General features: G+C 40.0%; 3 protein-coding genes across 12 annotated transcripts in view; 2 read left to right on the top strand and 1 right to left on the bottom strand.

Moving 5' to 3' along the window:
- Positions 1-1528: 1528 nt before the first annotated feature.
- Positions 1529-6157, bottom strand: WFDC13 (WAP four-disulfide core domain 13; the record flags this gene model as incomplete). Its single annotated transcript, XM_038572461.1, has 3 exons — positions 5965-6157; positions 2925-3075; positions 1529-1682 (listed from the first exon to the last, which is right to left on the bottom strand). Coding segments are annotated over exons 1-3 (492 nt in total), but the record flags the coding sequence as incomplete, so codon positions are not given.
- Positions 6076-20935, top strand: part of WFDC11 (WAP four-disulfide core domain 11) — a 57932-nt gene continuing 43072 nt past the window's right edge. For 3 of the 10 annotated variants that reach the window (XM_038572463.1, XM_038572465.1, XM_038572462.1), the window contains exon 1: positions 6076-6229. The gene's annotated coding sequence lies outside the window, so the exon portion shown is untranslated. Of the gene's footprint in view, positions 6230-16205; positions 16454-16760; positions 16920-17938; positions 18092-20935 lie in introns of those variants that run through there. The other 7 variants (XR_005377923.1, XR_005377918.1, XR_005377924.1 and 4 more) reach the window with 4 other exon arrangements.
- WFDC10B (WAP four-disulfide core domain 10B) lies at positions 11021-13108 on the top strand. Its single transcript, XM_038572466.1, has 2 exons — positions 11021-11896; positions 12819-13108. The coding sequence occupies exons 1-2, from the start codon at positions 11806-11808 to the stop codon at positions 12947-12949; spliced, it is 222 nt and encodes a 73-aa protein (XP_038428394.1). The 5' UTR covers positions 11021-11805; the 3' UTR covers positions 12950-13108.

The raw sequence follows: 20935 nt of genomic DNA, 5'->3' as shown, positions 1-20935 counted from the left end.
ACAGTTTTGTAATAGACCCTGAATTCCAGAATGGTGATGCCTCTAGCTTTGGTTTTCTTTTTCCATTTCTTTGTCTATTTGGGGCCTTTTCTGGTTCCATCAAATTTTAGATTGTTTTTTCCTGCTCTGTGAAAAATGCTGGTGGTATTTGGATAGGGATTGCATTGAATGTGTAGATCACTTTGGGTAGCATAGGAATTTTAACAATATTTGCTCTTCCAATCCATGAGCATGGAATGTTTTTCCATTTCTTTGTGTCTTCCTCAATTTCTTTCCTAAGGGTTCTAATAGATTTCAGAGTGCAGATCTTTTACTTCTTTGGTTATGTTTATCCCTAGGTATCTTTTGGTTTTTGGTGTAGTTGTAAAAGGGATCGATTCCTTGATTTCTCTTTCTTCTGCCTCATTGTTAGCATATAGAAATGCAACATGCTTCTGTTCATTGATTTTATTTTGCTGAATTCCTGTATCAGTTCTAGTAATTTTTGGGTGGAGTCTTTTGGGTTTTCTACATAGAGTATCCTGTTGTCTGCAAAGAGCAAGAGTTTTACTTCTTCTTTGCCAACTTGGATACCTTTTACTTCTTTTTGTTGTCTGATTGCTGAGGCCAGGACTTCCAGTACTATGTTGAACAACGGTGGTGAGAATGGGAAGAGGGGGAGAGCTCTCAGTTTTTCCCTATTGAGGATGATATTCACTGTGAGTTTTTGTGTGTGACTTTTCTGATATTGAGGTATGTTCCCTCTATACCTACATTGTGGAGGGTTTTTATCAAGAAAGAATGCTGATTTTGTCCAATGCTTTTTCTGCATCTATCAAGAGAATCATATGGTTCTTGTCCTTTCTTTTATTAATGTGGTGTGTCACATTGATTGATTTTACAGATGTTGAACCACTCCTGCAGCCTAGGAATAAATCTCACCTGGTTGTGGTGAATAATCCTTTTAATGTACTGTTGAATCCTATTAGCTAGTATCTTGGTGAGAATTTTTGCATCTGTGTTCATGAGGGATATTCTCCTCTTTGGTGGGGTCTTTGTCTGGTTTTGGAGTCAAGGTAATGCTGGCTCATAGAAAGAGCTTGGAAATTTTCCTTCCATTTATATGTTTTGGAATGGTTTCAGATGAATAGGTATTAATTCTTCTTGAAATGTTTGGTAGAAGTCCCCTGGGAAGCCATCTGGCCCTGGACTCTTGTTTTTGGGAGACTTTTGATTGCTGGTTCAATTTCTTTGCTGGTTATGGGTATGTTCAAGTTTTCTATTTCTTCTTGTTTCAGTTTTGGTAGTTTATATGTTTCTAGGAATTTATCCATTTCTTCCAAATTGTGTAATTTGTTGGCATATAACTGCTTATAATATCCTCTTAAAATTGTATTTCTGTGATGTTGGTTGTGATCTGTCCTCTTTCAATCACAATTTTATTCATTTGGGTCCTTTCCCTTTTCTTTTTGATGTCTGCCTAAGGGTTTATCAATCTTGTCAATTCTTTCAAAGAAGAGCTTCTAGTTTTGTTGATCTGTTTCTAGTGTTTTTTTATTTCTATACCATTGATTTCTGCTTTAGTTGTTATTATTTCTCTTCTCCTGCTGGATTTAGGCTTTATTTGATGTTCTTTTTTTCCAATTATTTTAGGTGTAAGGTTAGGTTGTACCATGACCTTTCTTATGTTCTTGTGACTGGTTCTGTAGAAAAAAAATATTCTCAAATATTCTCTGGTGCAGTTTTTCTATTAGAAATATAATACTTAATTTTCCATTACTTCCCTCATTAAAACTAGACCATGAAGCTAAGCTTTCTTGCCATGGGGAAAGCAGAACCTCAAAGAAACAAGTGACAACAAAGAGTCATACTTATGCTTCTGTGTTGCATGGTAGAGCCTGAAAGGTATGAAGTTTCACTCTGAAGACTAATCTCTTAAGAGAGATATGAGATACGGTTGCCTAGTTGTAAAACTTACTGAATAATTAATAGATGTCAAGTAATGTCTTTAGAGTTTGCATGTGTTATTTATTTTCATGTCACTATTGTTGTTCAAGTCTTAAAGATAAGGAAGCTGACACTCAGAGAGAGAGGTTGATTAACTTGTCTGAGTTTACTCAGCTAAGAAGTGGTAGAGCTAGGATTTGGGTTTGAGTATCTGGCTCTGAGCCCCTACTTCATCACTCTGTGTCTTGTCTCATAGGTTGGTTATTGTGCTCAGGGGAGGGAATACAGCAAAGAACAAGACAATTTAGAGGGTCACTGATTGAGTCTCTTGCCTTGTGAGTCTTTGTACCAACCTCACAAGGCTAGAATAAAGAGTACTCATCTTATGCATTAGAAAGAAAGGCAAACACGGAGAATTGTATTCCTCACGGTAGTAGAAAGTCATAGTTGAAAGATAGAATTAGAAACCAGTTGTCTCATAACTCCCTAATGCCCTTTCTCTGCTCTAGGAACACTTCCATTCAGCAGATTTGGGGCCAGTGCTAATGCCTCAGCAGCTAACCAAAGCTTTGCTCAGGCTGAAGAATCTCCAGAGCCCAGGAAACTGGGGGCCAAAGGATGGTCTTTGGTGAAAGAGGGAAAGCAAAAAACAAAGAAAACAGATTGGCTTTGGGATTTTGGTGAGACTTGTAGCCCAGATATAATGTCCCAGGCCTCAGGATAAAGGTGGATTCTGGGACAGGGAGGGTCTGTTGATGGAGTGGTTTGTAGTTGTGTTTAGAGAGGCATATTTTGAGATTTACAAATGTGGTGATGAGAAACATTATGTAGTTTGGGAATGGAGAAAGCCTCTTTTACTCAAGGCATTTAAGAAAATTATCCTTGGTAAAGAGAAGGAGAATGTTAGAAAAATAGATCCAGTATAGGGGCTGGCAAGAGACTCTTCTGTTGAGTTCCCAAAGCAACTGGGTTAGAACTGGGCAAGAGAAGCCCCTTACCTGTCATAATTTATATTCTTGTTTAATGAACAGACTATCCCACAGAAGGCAGAACAGCACTGAAGTCCGTTTTTGCAATCTTCCTGCATTGTACAGAATTGAGTGCAGTTTCCAGGATCTGATCTGCAGGGTGGGGGTTCCAAGATATACTCTGGAATACAGAACAGAAAAGAGAAGTGCCTAAACAACGGACTGGAGTAACATCCAGAACTCCAAAAGCCCTAGGAACTATCAGAAAACCAGCCTCCCTGATCTTCCCCCTGTAGTTATAGGGAGGTGGAATCAGATGTTGTCCTTAGCTGCTGCCTTTCTCTGAGTTCTTGGCAGGGAAAACTGAGGCTTGGGTATCTGATTAGAGACAGAGGTCAGCAGAACCCTGCCCTCATTGACAATTCAACATCCTTGCAGATCAGATACTTCATATTTGAGGAAATGAACAGTTTGTGGTAAGCAAGAAAGGGGTGTGTAGGTGCATTTGCACTGACTCACTGTGTAGCCCCAAGTGGGTTGTACAACCTCTCACTAACAACATAGTTTGTCCTAAAGTTGACCTAACGTATGTTATTTGTGTAGAGAAAGAATGAATGGGAAGGAATATTTTGGGAAATGATAAAGACCAAACAATACACTGAAGATACTGGAATCAGAATGCTAGAACCCAAATCACAAGTGAGTTCTAGGGGTAACTTATTCCGTGGGATTGAGGGTGAGTGTTTTGTTTTTATTTTTTTAAATTTAATTTTATTATTATTATTTTTTGTATATTTTTTATTTGCCAACATATAGTATAACACTCAGTGCTTATCCTGTCCGAGGGTGAGTATTTTGGAATAAGGTATAAAGATTGGCTTCTCTTTCTTTCAGGTTTCTTCTGCTAAGGAAGCCAGAGCACCAGGTTGTCCCATTTTCTACTATTAGAGAAGAATAAACATCTTCATGCTAATATCCCATTTCCCTCATCCCTCAGTATTTGGGTCAAAGTCAAGAATACCTCCACCAGGAGATCCTTCTGTAGGGCTCCAACTCACATTCTTATCTCTGTTCCTGAACACCAAGGCATTAAGGATAAGTACAATTATCCCTGTTGTTGAAGCCTAGCCAGGCCATAATTTTTGTACCTTGTGACTTGACCTTTCTCTGGGGCAAATCTATAGGTGGAGTATTCTATAAGCCCCGGTTGACTTATTGCTTTGCAAGTATTTGCAATTAGAAGGGAGTCCATAGGGTATCATATTGACCTGGAAGAAACAAATGATTAATGAAGTTGGGGCTAAAACTGTGGAAGGAGCCTCGGTGTCCATCAAAAGATGAATGGATAAAGAAGATGTGGTTTATGTATACAATGGAATATTACTCAGCCATTAGAAATGACAAATACCCACCATTTGCTTCAACGGGGATGGAACTGGAGGGTATTATGATGAGTGAAATAAGTCAGTTGGAGAAGGACAAACATTATATGGTATCATTCATTTGGGGAATATAAAAAATAGTGAAAGGGAATAAAGGGGAAAGGAGAAAAAATGGTGGGGGTGACTGGGTGACAGGCACTGACGTGGGCACTTGACGGGATGAGCACTGGGTGTTATTCTATATGTTGGCAAATTGAACCCCGATAAAAAATAAATTTATAAAAAAAAGAAAAAAATGAAGTTGGGGCTATAATTGGAACAGCAAATGGCACTAGAGAAAAAAATCCAAGGCTCAAATTGTTGACAATTTGGCAGAGACCAGTATACAGCACTCACCTTGGGTCTCCTGGTCATCCCATGGCTCACTAGCTCAGTGCAAAAAAATTAGAACTGGTCCCCACTTTGGGGAGTTTGGGAATCAATAGGACAGTGTGGGGAAGGAGTCTGTGAGCCAGGGATCTCAGAGAGGTGGACCTTCTCAGGTTTACCTCCTCTTCTGGGTATGTGATTCCAGTCTTACTTACAAAGACTTACCAGTCTTTCAGGGACCTTTTTGTGTTTCTCTTCAAATTTTAGTCCTTGATTCTCCAAATTTACCCTTCCCCCATTCTTTCCCATCTAGCTTAGCCTCCCTCAGCCTTACAAATGTGTGGGCCCTCTCTGAAATTCTTAAAACAGAAACTTGCCTCCCTAGACACTTGAGATAGTACACATACCCCTCTCTGAGCCCTCAGTATTCTGAGGATGCTTTCCTCATAGGAGAGTGGAGGTATGGTGGATAATAGTTCATTTCCCATTTGGTATTGGTCAAGGTCAACATAACTGTGGTCAGCACTCATTAGGTTAAGCTGGGCAATGGTGGCTGCTGAGATGGACTCTATACTTTGCCATTGGTGATAGTCACTGGTAATTGTGTAGGTACCTCTGAATGTTTAAAATGTGCAATAAAATGTAAGACTTTCATTCCTTCCTTCCCAAATATTTTCCAAGGCAGAGATTTTGTAGGTTCTGGCTTGAGTTCTACCAACTTAATTTTCTTCTCTGTTTTATTTTTAAGATTTATTTATTTATTTTAGAGAGGGGAGGAGGGACAGAGAGAAAATCTCAAGTAAACTCTCTGATGGCTACAGAGCCTAACACAGGGCTCAATCTCACAACCCATGAAATCATGACCTGAGCTGAAACCAAGAGTCAGACTCTTAACCGACTGAGCCACCCAGGCGCTTCGGTTTTAATGCTTGAAAAGTTGGTGCAAGCATCCATGAAGAAACTAGGGCAGCAAGACTACACTGGGTGATGAGGCTGATAACATTTACAGTAGTTCTTATTGAGCATTTATCATGGTCCATTAAGAGTGCTCTAGTATGCATGCATTATTTCTGTTTCTTCTCCCAACTGTCCCAGTGTCATTATATCCATTGCAAAGATAAAATCTGAGGCCCGGACACTTTGTCCAAGACCACTCAGTAAGCACACAGCAGAGATTCAAACCTGGATCTTACTGACAGTAAAACTAGGACCCTTGAACATGATACTGTATTTTTTCCATAATGTGTATCCTCAGCCCTCAGATCCTCTCATCTCTACAAATGCTGCATCCCTCCCCAGAGCCCAGACCCAGAACCTACTCATAAAATGTTGCTTGGGGCTCCCAGGCACCTGCTGTGGTGTTAAGTGAATCAATAGGAGTTGGAGAAGCAGTGCAGACTTCATGCTGCTGGCAGGATGAGTAGGTAGGTCTTGGCTGAGGACTGCTGGATTTGACCAGACACAGCTCAGAGGACGAGAGAATGAAGGAGGGCAAAGCACAGGCATGCTGTGACCAGCCTTTCTTTGTGTATTCCAATGACAGACATCCAAGTTACCTCCCAACCACATCCTCCTCAGGACCAGGTAGTATTTTCACATCTACCCTCCTTTCATTATCTAATCTTGGCCTTATTATGTCTTTCATCTGTTTGGGTCTTGTTAATGTCCTTTTACAAAATTTTAATAATCTTTCCCATGTAGAGTTCTGGCATGTCTTCATTATATTTATTCCTATGGACTTGGACTTTAAAAATAAAATTGTAAGCAGTGGATAATTTTTTTTAGTACTTCTTTCTGTTGCTAATGTAGAAAAATGACTTTTATGTACTGTCTGTTACTAGCTACCTTGCTAAATTCTCTGTTGATTTTAATTTTTTGATGTGGTCCTTATAGTGTTCTGGGTAGTCAGTCATCATCTGCAAATTATGGCAATTGTATTTTTTCTCTTCAAACTTTATGCCATTTCAAATGCCTCCTTGTGCAGGCCAGGACTTGTATAGAAGTAAGGATGTGCATATTCTTGTCTGATACCTGATTTAAAGTGAAAGCTTCTTAAATTTCCCCTTTTAGGATAGTGTCTGTTTTAGGTTTCTCATAGACATCTTTTATCATAGGTTTAGAAAATTCTTTCATTCCTGACAAGAAAAATTTCTTTAATTTATGTGAAATTATATTTATTGCTTTTTTCCTGTTAATATGTTGAATTATATTTCATATTTTCTTTTTTTAAAGATTTATTAAAAAAAAGATTTATTTACGGGAGAGAGAGAGAGAGAGAGAGAGAGAGAACAAGCACACAAATGGGAAGGGTAGAGGTAGAGGGAGAGAGAATCCCAAGCAGACTCCATGCTGAGCTCAGAGCCCTACGTGGAGCTTGGTCCCACAACCCTGAGATCATGACCCAAACCAAAGCCAAGAGTCTGTCGCTCAACTGACTGGCCCCAGCCAGGCACTCCCACTTCAGATTTTCTAACCTTAAATCATTCTTGCATTTCTCCCATATCTAATGTGATTATTGGATATTATCATTTTCATATCATTTGGTTCAGTTTGCTATTTTTAAGGAATTTTACACCTATGTTCATAAGAGCTGGGACTGTAACCTTCCTTTCTCACACTGTCCTTGCTTGGTTTTGTAGTAAATTTGCACTGACTTCATAGAAAGTGCTGAATAGCAGTTTTGTGGAAACTTTTGTGTAAGATAAAGGTAATCAGTTACTTGAATCCTTAATTTCCTTTTTTTCTTATTGCACCAATACACTCATTTGTAACTTGCTTTCATTTAACAATATATCCTGAAAATTACCTTGAGGCAGTTCATAGCAATTTCCCCCTTTTTACAATTGTGTTGTATACTACCATGTGCACACAAACTTAGACATTCAGTCAATCTCCTTTATAGGGGCATTTTTGTATTTTCCAAGATTTTGCTATTACAGGTATGCTTCAATGAACAGCCATGTGCATATTTTCTGTATTGTTGGAGGTATAACACCAAGGTAAATTTCTACAAGTGTAATTGTTGTTTAAAAGGGTAAATTTATACATAGTTTTCTTGGAATACCACTAAATTCTACTCCATAAAGTTTATACTATTTGGTACTGCCACCAACCATGTGAGCATGGGTGTTTCCCACAATGGCATGTATGGTCATGTTTTTAAATTTTTGCCAAACTAAGTGAGAAGTGTTATCTCTGCAGTTGCTGACATTAATTCATGTAGTATGCACTAGTACTTTATTGATTTTTATCTCTGAATACTATTCCATTGCATGTATATACTACAATTTGCATTCATCTGTTAATAGACATTTGGGTTGTTTCCACCCTTTGGTGATTGTGAATAGTGCAGCGTGAATGTTTGTGTACAAGTATTTTTTTAGTACCTATTTTCAATTCTTTTGGGTGTAAGTCTGTCAGTGGAATTGATGGGTCATATGTTTAACTTTGGAGGAAATTTCAGACTGCTTCCATAGTTCTTTGTACTATTTAATATTTTTATCACTAACACATAAGATTTCCAATTTCTCTACATCTTTGCCAACTCTTCTATTTTCATTCTTTTGGATTATAGCCATTCATGTGAGTGTGAAGTGGTATCTAAGTGTGGTTTTTGATCTGCATTTCCCTTCTGAGCATCTTTTCATGTGCTTGCTGACCATTTCTGTATCTTCTTTGGGGAAATGTCTATTCAAGTCCTTTGCAATTTTACACATGGGCTATTTATCTTTTTTGAATTGTAAGACTTCTTTTTATATTCTGGGTTTTGGACTTTTTATCAAACATATAATTTTCAACTATTTTCTCCCACTTTATGGGGTGTTTTTTCACTTTTTTGATAGAATCTTTGATGCACAAATGTTCTTAATTTTGATAATGTCCAATTTATCTATTTTATTAATGTTGTTGCTATGCTTTTGATGCCCTTTCTAATGATTCATTGCCTAATCTAAGGTCATGATGATTTATCTCTATGCTTTCATCTTAGAATTTTATAACTCTTATAATTAAATCATTGATCAACTTTGTATTAATTTTTGTATATGATGTGAGGTGGGGATCCAATTTTATTCTTTTCTATGTGAATATCAAGGGTCCCAGTACCATTTGTTGATGAGACTATTCTTGGTCTTTATACCCTTGTTAAAAATCATTGACCCTAGATGTGTGGGTTTATTTATGGACTCTCAATTCTATTTATCCATCTATATGTCTATCCTTATGCCAATACTACACTCTTTTGATTACTGTAGCTTTGTAGTAAGTTTTGAAATTGAGAAATATGAGTCTTCCAATTTGTAGTACTTTATTAATATTGTTTTGTATATATGGCATGCCCATTGAAATTCCATATGAATTTGAGGATTGGCTTTTCATGTCTGCAAGAAAAGCCATTGGAATTTTATTTGGGATTACATTGTATTGCAATTTTAATGTCATAGATCCTTCAATCCACAGATATGAGATATCTTTTAATTTATTTAGGTCTTCCTTAATTTCTTTCAGCAATGTTTTGTATTTTTTGGTGCACAAATTTTTCACCTTCATGGTTAAATTTATTCTTAGGTATTTTATCCTTTTATATTTTATTGTAAAGTGAATTGTTTTTTTAAATTTTGTTTTTGGATTGCTAATTGCGGGTTTTAGAACACACTTGCTGAATTTGTTTATTTATTCTACTAACTTTTTTGTGTGGATTCTTTGGGAATTTCTCTACATGGGATCATGTCATTTGCAAATAGAGTTTTATTTCTTCCTTTCCAATTTAGATGGCTTTTTTTTCTTGCTTAATTGCTTTGGCTAAAACTTCCAATACAATATTGACTAGCAGTAATGAAAGCTGCATTTTTGTCTTATTCCTGATATGGAGAGGAAAGATTTTAGTTTTTCACCATTGAATATGAGAATTGTGTATTTTTCATAGACATCTTTAATTATGTTGAGGAAGTTCCTTGTATTACTACTTTTGTGAATGTGGTGCATTTTGTAAAATGCTTTTTCTGTTTCAGTTGAGATGATTGTGTGATCCCCTCCCTTCATTCTATTGATGAATTTTATTACATATCACTGCAACTATAAATATGAGTATCAGGGATGCCTGAGTGGCTCAGTGGTTGAGTGCCTGCCTTTGGCTCAGGTCATGGTACCGGGGCTCCTGGAGGGAGCCTGCTTCTCCCTCTGCCTATGTCTTCGCACCTCTCTCTGTGTCGCTCCTGAATAAATAAATACAGTCTTTAAAAAATTCATTAAAACAATAAAAAAAGATACAGATGCAGTGAAACGCTGGGACACCTGCACCCCGATGTTTATTAGCAGCAATGTCCACAATAGCCAAACTGTGGAAGGAGCCTCAGTGTCCATCGAAAGATGAATGGATAAAGAAGATGTGGTATATGTATACAATGGAATATTCCTCAGCCATTAGAAATGACAAATACCCACCATTTGCTTCGATGTGGAGGGAACTGGAGGGTATTATGCTGAATGAAATAGGTCAATTGGAGAAGGACAAATATTATATGGTCTCATTCATTTTGGGAATATAAAAATTAGTGAAAGGGAATAAAGGGAAAGGAGAGAAAATGAGTGAAAATATCAGGGAGGGTGACAAAATATGAGAGACACCTAACTGTGGGAAATGAGCAAGGGGTAGTGGAAGGGGAGGTGGGCTGGGGGTTGGGGTGACTGGGTGATGGGCACTGAGGGGGGCACGTGACGGGATGAGCACTGGGCGTTATGCTGTATGTTGGCAAATTGAACTCCAATAAAAAAATTTAAAAAATACAAGTATCATAGATTTTAAAAATTAACTATACCTCTGTACTGAAGGAGATTGTATTAGTTTAGAATATCAGAATAGGGTTCAACTTTTCATTGCTATCTTCTTCCCAGTTTCAATGCCTACTGGGAGTCCAGTCCAAAAATAGGTTCCCCTTTTGCTCTTCTTAGGGGAAAATCAACTTCGCTTCTGAGAGCCCACAATATTTCTCCACAATATTTATGGTCAATGACCACCTCCTCTTGATTGACAGATCACCTCTTCTGTCTGAGCTCTAAGATACTTACTATGTGCCCCTATTTTTCTCATGTCTTCCTCTAGTCTTTCTCTAGATAAGATATTTTATTATAATATTTTATTAATTATATTTTATTAATTATAATTAATATATTAGTAAATCCGGAAAATATGTGTTAATATATATTTCCAGCTTTACCAGATATAATTGGTATATTTCAAAATTTTTTCAAGCTGGGAAAAGTACATGTGTGTAATATATATAATTATATATATATAAAACATATGTAATATATTGTTTTCTAGCCTTATTAAGATATAATTGACATAACACTGTATAAATTTAAGGTGTACAATGTATTTGATATACTTATGTGTTGTAAAGTGATCTAACACTTCTATCACATCACATAATTATCATTTCTTATCTGTGGTGAGAACACAAAAGACTTAGTGTCTTAGTAACTTTCAAGTAGTACTGTTACCTATAAGTACTATGGTGTATGTTAGATCCCCAGAATCTATTCATCTTATAACTGAAAGTTTATACTTTTGCCAACATTTCCCCATTCCCCAATCTGCAACCCATGGTAACCATCATTCTACTCTGTTTCTAGCAGTTCAGAATTTTTAGATTCCATGGAGGCGATATTATACAATATTTGTCTTTTTATGTCTGACATTTTTACTTATCACAGTGCCTCAAGTTTTATTCAAGTTGTCAAAAATGGCAAGATTTCCTTCCTTCTTAGGGTTGAATAATCTATCTATTGATCTATTGATCTATCTCTATATCTATACTACATCTTCATCTATTCATCCATTGATGGACTGAGGTTGTTTTTATATCTTCCTACAAAAATAATGCTTTCTTCTTTTCTGTAAATTATCTTGTAACTAGAATATAGAAATACATCTTTCAGGGAGAAATTCTGTTTGCAAAGGAAGGGGTTAGTTATGTGACAACAGGAGTGACCTACAGAAGCCAAAGTCCCACAGGGAACAGGACACGGTAAGGGCAGGCAAAGGGGAGGAAACAAGACTCCTTGTTTGGCCAGTGGAGGGAGGGAGGAGCCAAGGAGGATCTCCCAACTCTCCAGAGAAGTCTGGGCCAGACTGAGAGCATTCCACTCTGACCAGAGTCATGCCAACCCAGGCTCTGCTGCTCATCCTGCTCCTCTGTATGCTGCTGCTGCAAGTCCAGGGAGGGTACCATGAACTGAAGAGGAAGCCAAGTAGGTGATGCCCTAGGGGACAGACTGGGGAAGAGGACCAGGAGGGGCTATGTCCCTTTTGAGGAGGACCTGGGAATTGAAACCTATCAGACCACAGCACTATGAAGACTCTGGTCCTCCAAACCATGGCCCTCTAGCCCCTTTACCCACCTCTGGAAATGTGATGTAGATGGAGGGGGAACCTCTACCTTTTGATTCTCCATTCCAAATACCCAGACACAAATGGTACATTCAGTAGTGAAAGGTACATTATGGCCTGAGAATCATGAGGGGAAACCAAAAAACTATTCTTTGATTTCTGTACATACATGACACATTACATCCAGAAATGTTGGTGGGAGTAGGTGTAGAATGAAAGGACCCTGGGAAAGCAAGTTTGGGGGTGTTCAAAGTCAAGTCCAAGTTATCATTGGAGGGGCCAGGATGGTGACAGTGGAAGGGAAAGAGAGTGCAAGTGGTATTTTGTGTGAAGGGGCAAGGGCCCTGGAGTCAGGGACAGTGACAGGAGAGAGGGGGCAAAATGGCAAGTCTTCTTCTCTGGACCCTGAAAATTCTGGAGAGTGGAGAGCATCTGCAGGATGTCTCAGACTCTGCTGGTTTCTCAGAGTGTAGATTCTAGGGAGAATATTCACCAAGGCCATGACTAACAGGAGAGACAGAGTCCTGGCTGCAGAGTATGGAGAGGGCCCAGGAAGGCTAGGCACTGAGATTTATCTGTTGGGGGACAGAAAGAGATTATAGAATTTAAGATACTACCAATTGCCAGGATTGGGTGAAGGGCAGAAAGTGAGTTCCCTGAAAAGTCCAAGATGATGTGAGTGGGACCTAGGTCCTGGGGTCTTTGGAGAGGCTTTAAGCTTGAAAGGAGTGCTCTCAAGAGATCTGGTTCCACTGATCTTGCTCCTACTCCTGTTCCTTTTAGGTCAAAAGGCCTGTGAGAAGAAGCCCAGCATGGACCTTTGCAGCAATCATTGTTCATATTTTCTAAAGTGTCCAGAAGCGAACGCTATATGCTGTCCAACCTTCTGTGGGAATGTTTGCATGAGTCGCTAGTGAGTGGGCAAGGGGACTGGGCTGTGCATCCTGCTCCTCTGCTCTCTTCACACCAAGGAACAAGAACCTCAGATCCTAGGCAGGAGGATGTCAACAAGAATGCACCTTCGCTGCTGTCTGAACTTGTTTCTGTCAAATAAACCAGAACAAATGTCCACACACCTGCCTATTTTACTCCCAGTGCTTGTGATCCTTGAGGACTTAGGGCAGACCCCAGAGTGGCCCCATTTGCTGGGTCCAGGTCTCTGATTTCTCTCCCCTTGTCATACTTTTCTATTCTCTCTCCTGTTGGCCCCAACACCCCTGCCAGGCCCCTGAGGCCCAACCTCACTGTTGATCTGCTCGCTGAACCGGTATTCTCAGGGGAGAAACTGCTCATGTGTGATATTTCCCAAAGCTAAGAAGAACACTCCTTAGCCTGGGATCAGAAGGGCCAAGTTAAACGTGAGGGAGGTGGGGCTAGACATTGGTCACAGAGTAGGAGGTTCACAATGAGGCCTCTTCTTTTTTTTATTTTATTTTATTTTTTATTTATTTTTATTTTTTTAAATTTTTTATTTATTTATGATCGTCATACAGAGAGAAAGAGAGAGAGGCAGAGACACAGGCAGAGGGAGAAGCAGGCTCCATGCACCGGGAGCCTGATGTGGGATTCGATCCCGGGTCTCCAGGATCACGCCCTGGGCCAAAGGCAGGCGCCAAACCACTGCGCCACCCAGGGATCCCAATGAGGCATCTTCTTAATTGATCCACCCCTTCCCGTTCTTCCCATTCTCCTTGTGAGGTTCAGATTACTGTCCCTTTAAAACCATGAGGAAAACTAATCCAAGGGCAGTTAAGTAATATGCTCAAGGCCAAGAGACTGAGAGATCAAGATATGGCTGGTGGGGGGGGGGGGATGCTTGCGTGGACTCCCTGTTTGCTCACTGCTCCTCCACTATGGTGAAAACAAGTGAATGCCTTCACTAATATCTCCCACTCCATCCTCCATCAGAATGGCCTGATGGAGGGACCTGAGATTGTATTAGATGGGACCTGGAACGGGATGCACTTTTCCTCAATATCCCTCCATATGGTCTCACTCTCTCTCTTTTTTAATCCAGGGAAAAGCCACATAGTAGAGAACAGGGGGTTCATGGTAATGCTACCAAGGATTAACTGCCTATTGAGGGGAGCTATGCTCTCATGGTGAATCAGTGGATCTAAATCACTGGGGGACTGACTCCTGACCACTCTGTGCCAGCAGAGAGGCCCTGAGATGGTCGTGGGACTAAATCCAGGGACTGGGTCACATGTGCCCAGTGGGGACATGGAGTCAAGTGCAAAGAACTCAGAGGCCAGCAGGCTTTGCTGGAGGCAGGTGTGCAGTGGTACACTCCAGTCTAGTGTTTCCTGCTGGGCAGCAGTGAAGGATTGTCTAGAGGAGGAAACCTACCTCTTTCAGGCCAGAGCCTCTGGCCCACCTCAGAAGCATCCCAGGGCTACTGTATTAGAGGAGCTTCTCCACCTCTCCTTTTGGGCATTCTCCTCTCATTTATTTCCTTGGGGGAATATAAAGCTGCTAGTTTTATGTGAGATCCAAATTAAGTGCACCTCTCCTAGGAGCTGCACTTGACCAGGAGGCCTTAGGAAAGAGAGATCAAGATCAACCAGCAGCACAGATATCATCAGATGTAGATGGGCGGTAAGAGCATGCTCTGCAGAAGCTCTTACTTGGTGCTTCCTCACATAGCCTGACTCTGCAAGCATCTTCCCAGTGCTTGGCCATGCCCCAAACACCCTGGGAGAGACTATTAAGAGAGCCAAAGTTCTTGCCAGGGCCCATTAGGGAATGAGCTCCCACATCCACATCCAGTGCTCTCTATCACGTGAGTACACCATGCTGCCAGCTGAGCTATTTCTTGCCACCAGCATGAGCACCTTGGACCATGAATTCTACTTGATGCAGCTGGTCTTCTCCATCAGGACAGCTGGTGTCCCAGCCTGTGTTCTACGGAGCTCTCTCGACACTCCACCCCACCCAGTGACAAAGAGGCTACAGCTAGAATGCTTTGGCTGGGAGGAATGTTTCCCTGGTCAGCACTCCATGTTCTGTCCTATGGAACAGCTGTGTGCCCCTGTGGTAGGGCGAGTGGGGGAGTGAGACCCCTGCAAGGACTGAATCTCACGGAGGCAGAGGAGGGAGCAAATGCACATTCTGCCATGACCTGGGTGTCCAAAAAACCAAGTCCTGGCTTGCAGAAAATCATTGATCAGGCTGCTGTGTGTGACAAACACATGGCCTCAGGGTTGTCATGGCTTCTGTATTTTTATTGTCTTTTCCTACTCTAGCCATGCGCCTAGCAAATTCTCTCTTCCCAACCCTTTGTCTTGATAATCAGAAGCAGCTTTCTCACATGTAGAGACTCAGCCACGTACCTCACTCTCTTTTTTTTTTAATAAAATAATTTTTATTGGTGTTCAATTTACCAACATACAGAATAACACCCAGTGCTCATCCCGTCAAGTGCCCCCCTCAGTGCCCATCACCCATTCACCCCCACCCCCCGCCCTCCTCCCCTTCCACCACCCCTAGTTCGTTTCCCAGAGTTAGGAGTCTTTATGTTCTGTCTCCCTTTCTGATATTTCCCAAACATTTCTTCTCCCTTCCCTTATATTCCTTTTCACTATTATTTATATTCCCCAAATGAATGAGAACATACACTGTTTGTCCTTCTCCGATTGACTTACTTCACTCAGCATAATACCCTCCAGTTCCATTCACGTTGAAGCAAATGGTGGGTATTTGTCGTTTCTAATGGCTGAGGAATATTCCATTGTATACATAAACCACATCTTCTTTATCCATTCATTTTTCGATGGATACCGAGGCTCCTTCCACAGTTTGGCTATTGTGGACATTGCTGCTAGAAATATCGGGGTGCAGGTGTCCCGGCGTTTCATTGCATCTGAATCTTTGGGGTAAATCCCCAGCAGTGCAATTGCTGGGTCGTAGGGCAGGTCTATTTTTAACTCTTTGAGGAACCTCCACACAGTATTCCAGAGTGGCTGCACCAGTTCACATTCCCACCAACAGTGTAAGAGGGTTCCCTTTTCTCTGCATCCTCTCCAACATTTGTTGTTTCCTGCCTTGTTAATTTTCCCCATTCTCACTGGTGTGAGGTGGTATCTCACTCTCTTAATCAGGACTAAGTCATCTCCTCAGCTCTGTGACATAATAGAGATTGAAGAGACTTTGATCACTTGACATCCCAGAGGAAATCATGCTGGTCTCTCATGTCATTTACATTGTGCTAACTGATCCTGGGGAAGTAGTAGGTATCCTAGGTGCTTTACCATGTGCATGCCAGAGTATAGGAGATACACCTGATGATATCCAGGACTTTTAATATTAGTAAATTTCCAGAGATCCTGTGGGTTGGTGCATATGGGGATAGTCCCTTGAGACAGGCGACAAGTTTCTGCACCTTGTACTGCTCACCTTGAAGAAAGATACAATGTGTGGTGAGTGTCTTTGGATTTTGGAGATACCAAAAGACACTTTGGGCATTCTCCTCTCATTTATTTCCTTAGGGGAATGTAAAGCTGCTAGTTTTGTGTGAGATCCAAATTAAGAAAATATTTTGCAGCATGATCAGGATGTGTTGAAAGTTGCCTGCCAGCTGGGTCTTAGCACCTAGCATATACATTTTACTAAATGTGTCCATGGTAGATTAAGATGATGGATAGAACTTTTGCATGTCCAAGTAGGAGAATCAGAGAACAAACACTTGGAGTATTGAGTTCAAGCCTTGTCCTCTTCTTTTGACAGATGCTTTCCATTTGAGAAGCAGCTCTTTACTTGCTAGTGGACGCTGGTAAAAGACTGAACGTCTGAATTTTCCATCATAAATTGGGAATTATCTGACCTACGAAGTCTTAAAACGGGATGTGCACAGAGGCAGTCCATTGTCAAATGGAAATGGTTTAAGTGAGAATGGGCTCATTCAGACTCTTTCTTCTGGAAATGAGTAACTTATGTAATCAGGTGTTTGGGCCCTAAGGACCCACTGATGTCTCCTCTTGCTTCATTCTTGCCCACCCATTGCCACTAAGTCTTCAAGAGCAGCTTCCCTTTCCACACCACCATGCATTCCCCAAGAAGTGGTGTCTTCCCATGTCTGCCTGTTTGTGTCCCTCATACTTTGAAATCTTTTCCTTATGGTTTCTCAGGAACCAGAGATCCAATCTACCAAGTGTCAGCCTTATTCTCAGTATTCCTCCATTCATATTCAGACTTTTATTTTTGTGAGGGCGATTTTATCTATGCTAAGCCCTCTGCTCCCATCTCCTCATTTCCTCTATGCTAAGCCCTCTGCTCCCATCTCCTCATTTCCATGCAGTCTCTGAAGTCTCTGCGTGTAAATATACTGTTAACCTTAAATATAACTTTAAATACAAAACCATCAATTTTATATTGTTATTATATTATGTTAATATAATGTATTATACTGTTTTTTTTCTTGGAAGTTTTATTTAAATGAGTTAGTGAAGATACAGTGTAAATATTAGTTTCAGATGTACAATATAGTGATTCAGCATGTCCATACAACATCCCATAAACATCACAATAAGTGCACTCCTTTATTGCCATCTCCAACTTAACTCATCCCCCTAGCCACCTCCTTTCTGGTGACCATCATTTCTCTATAGTTACCTGTTTCTTGGTTTGCCTCTTTCTCTTTTTCTCCCTGCTTATTTGTTTTATTTCTTAAATTTCAATGTATTATACTGTTAACCTTAAATATAAAACCGTCAGTTATCCTACTAACAAAAATGGGTTAATTTGGAAATAGCAGAGAATTGCAATTTAGGGCAAATAAGCTTTGACAGAACCATAGGCCAGTCCAGAGATCAAAGGAGAGGAATCTTTTTTATAGAGGTAACTGGGAGTTCCAAGTAGAATGGCTTTTCATTGTGATAATCTCTTATTGACTACGTTATTGCCAGGGGAAGAGGAAAACCTTTCTCTTGCTGTGATCGCAAAGTACTAAACAGCTAAGGTACTACCCACTTGCGAGGAACATTTCCTGTTGGCGCCACAATTGAGGACGAAGAGTGTGGTGTGAGAGCTCCCTCTTGTGGCTTTCCAACTTAATTTCAGTGAGTTTTTTTGTTCACGAATTTTCACACTGCATCTATAGACTCCCAGTAGTACTAGTCCAAATCTGCTGGATTTCCATGTTTTATTTCTTTGCTCATAGATTGCTTGAAACGTGCAGCATTCTCTATTTCCTCAATATACTGCGGCTATGGGTTATGGATTGATTTATTTGCTTTCCTCGTTGATCTGTATGGGTTTGTATTAGTTTCAGAGGTAGAATTTAGTGATTCATCAGTTGCATATAACACCCAGTGCTCATTACATCAAATGCTCTCCTTTTTTTTTTCAAGTGCCCTCCTTAATGCCCATCATCTAATTATCCCTTCTCCTCACTCATCTCCCCTCCAGCAACCCCGTTTGTTTCCTAGAGTTCAGTGTCTTATGGTTTACCTCCCTCTCAATTTTCATCTTATTTTATTTTTCCTTCCCTTCTCCTATGTCTTCTTTCTTAAATCACACATATGAGTGAAATCATGTGCTATTTGTCTTTCTCTGACTGGCTTATTTCACCTAGCATAATACCCTCTAGTTCCAGCCAGATCATTGCAAACGGCAAGATTTCTTTTTTTGATGGCTGAGTAATATTCTGTTATATATATGTATATATGTGTACACACACACACACACACACATATATATGTTATATATATATATATATATATATATGTTGATGTATAAGAGGTATAAGACAAAAAGGAAACTCTGAGATACAATGGGGCATTTGTCAAGTCACCTCACACTTCAGACCTTCAATTCCAGAATGTACAATAGGTCAGAATTGGATTAGAGGATCTTTTAGGTCACTTTCCTCTCTCAAAATCCATGCTACTCATAAAAAGACTAGTGAAGTTGAGACAAAAGCCCAGTGTAGGAAAGAGTAATAATATGGGGCAGATGCAGGAGACCTGGATATTAGGTTAAAATTTTAACCACAGACACTGCATGTCTCGGATCAAGAGCCTGTAAAACAGAAATGGTACTTGCGGATAATGATTCTGGCAACAGGAGATAGAATTAATGAGGTTTGGAAGCGGCCAGATCATGAATGGATCTGATGAAGAGAGCCTGGTAGATGGGACAGGTTTCAGGGTACTGGATATGGAATTTCATATGGAGAAAGTGATCTACCAGACCCAGAGAAGGCTACACAGAAGAAGGGTTGGAGGTTTTCTCCTAAGCTTTTATTTCCCTACAGGAGATGGAAGGGGATGGTTAGATGGGGAAAGAGATCAGAGTCTTTGTGATGATATTTCTTTCCATCTTCTCCCAGGTCCTGCTCTGCATCCAGATATGAGGGCAGAATGTACTGAGTATCTCTTTTTAAAAATTTATTTTAAAATTTAAATTCAATTTAGTTAGCATATAGTGTATTATTAGTTTCAGGGGTGGAATTGAGTGATTCTTCAGTTGCATATAACACCCAGTGCTCCTTATCTAGTGTCCTCCTAATGCCCACTACCCAGTTACCTCATCCTCCCCACCTCCCTCCCCTCCAGCAACCCTCAGTTTGTTTCCTATAGTTAAGAGTCTCTTATGGTTTGCCTCCCTCTCTGTTTTTATCTTATTTTATTTTTCCTTCCCTTCTCCTCTGTTCATCTGTTTTGCTTCTTAAATCTCACACAGGAGTGAAATCATATGGTATTTGTCTTTCTCTGACTGATTTATTTCACTGAGCATAATACCCTCTAGTTCCATGGTTGTTGCAAATGGCAAGGTTTCATTTTTGATGGGTTAGTATTCCAGTGTGTGTGTGTAGACAGGATATGGTATATACATATATAAACAAGATATGGTTTATATACCATATCTTGTATATTCATGTGTTGATGGACATCTGGGCTCTTTCCAGAGTTTGGCTATCACGGACATTGCTGCTATAAACAGTGGGATGCATATGCCCCTTTGAATTACTGCATTTACATCCTTTGGATCAATACCTACTAGTGCAATTGCTGGGTCCTAAGGAAGTTCTATTTTAACTTTTTGAGTAGCCTCCATACTGTTTTCCAGAGTGGCTGCACCAGTTTGCATTCCCACCAATAGTGTAAGAGGGTTCCCCTTTCTCTGTATCCTCACCAACATCTGTTATTTCCTGAGTTGTTCATTTTAGCCATTCTGACTGATGTGAAGTGGTATCTCATTGTGGTTTTGATTTGTATTTCTCTGATCCCAAGTGATGCTGAGCACTTTTTCATGTGTCTGTTAGCCATTTGTATGTGTTCTTTGGAGAAATGTCTGTTTATGTCTTCTGCCCATTTCTTGGCTGGATTTTTTGGATTTTGGGTGTTGAGCTTGACAAGTTCCCTATAGATTTTGGATACTAGCCCTTTATCTGAGAAAACATTTGCAAATAGTTTCACCCATCCCATAGGTTGCCTTTCAGTTTTGTAGACTGTCTCCTTTGTTGTGCAAAAGCTTTTTATCCTGATGAAGTCCCAATAGTTCATTTTTGCTTTTGTTTCCTTTGCCGTTGGAGACATGTCTAGCAGGAAGTTGCTGTGGCCAAGTTCAAAGAGGTTGTTGCCTGTGTTCTCCTCTAGGATTTTGTTGGATTCCTGTCTCACATTTAGATCTTTCATCCATTTCAGTCTACTTTTGTGTGTAGTGTAAGAAAGTGATCCAGTTTCATTCTTCTGCATGTGGCTGTTCAATTTTCCCAACATCATTTGTTGAAGAGACTGTCTTTTTTCCATTAGATATTCTTTCCTGCTTTGTGGAAGATTAGTTGACCATAGAGTTGAGGGTCAATTTCTGGGTTTTTTATTCTGTTCCATTACTCTATGCACCAGTTTTGTGCTAGTACTGTCTTGATGATTACAGCTTTGTAATACAGCTTGACATCT

This window comes from Canis lupus, chromosome 24 (assembly GCF_011100685.1).
Source record: "Canis lupus familiaris isolate Mischka breed German Shepherd chromosome 24, alternate assembly UU_Cfam_GSD_1.0, whole genome shotgun sequence".
Taxonomy (NCBI): Eukaryota; Metazoa; Chordata; class Mammalia; order Carnivora; family Canidae; genus Canis; species Canis lupus.
Note: the sequence above shows the minus strand (reverse complement) of the source record. Positions and strands in the feature narration are given on the sequence as shown.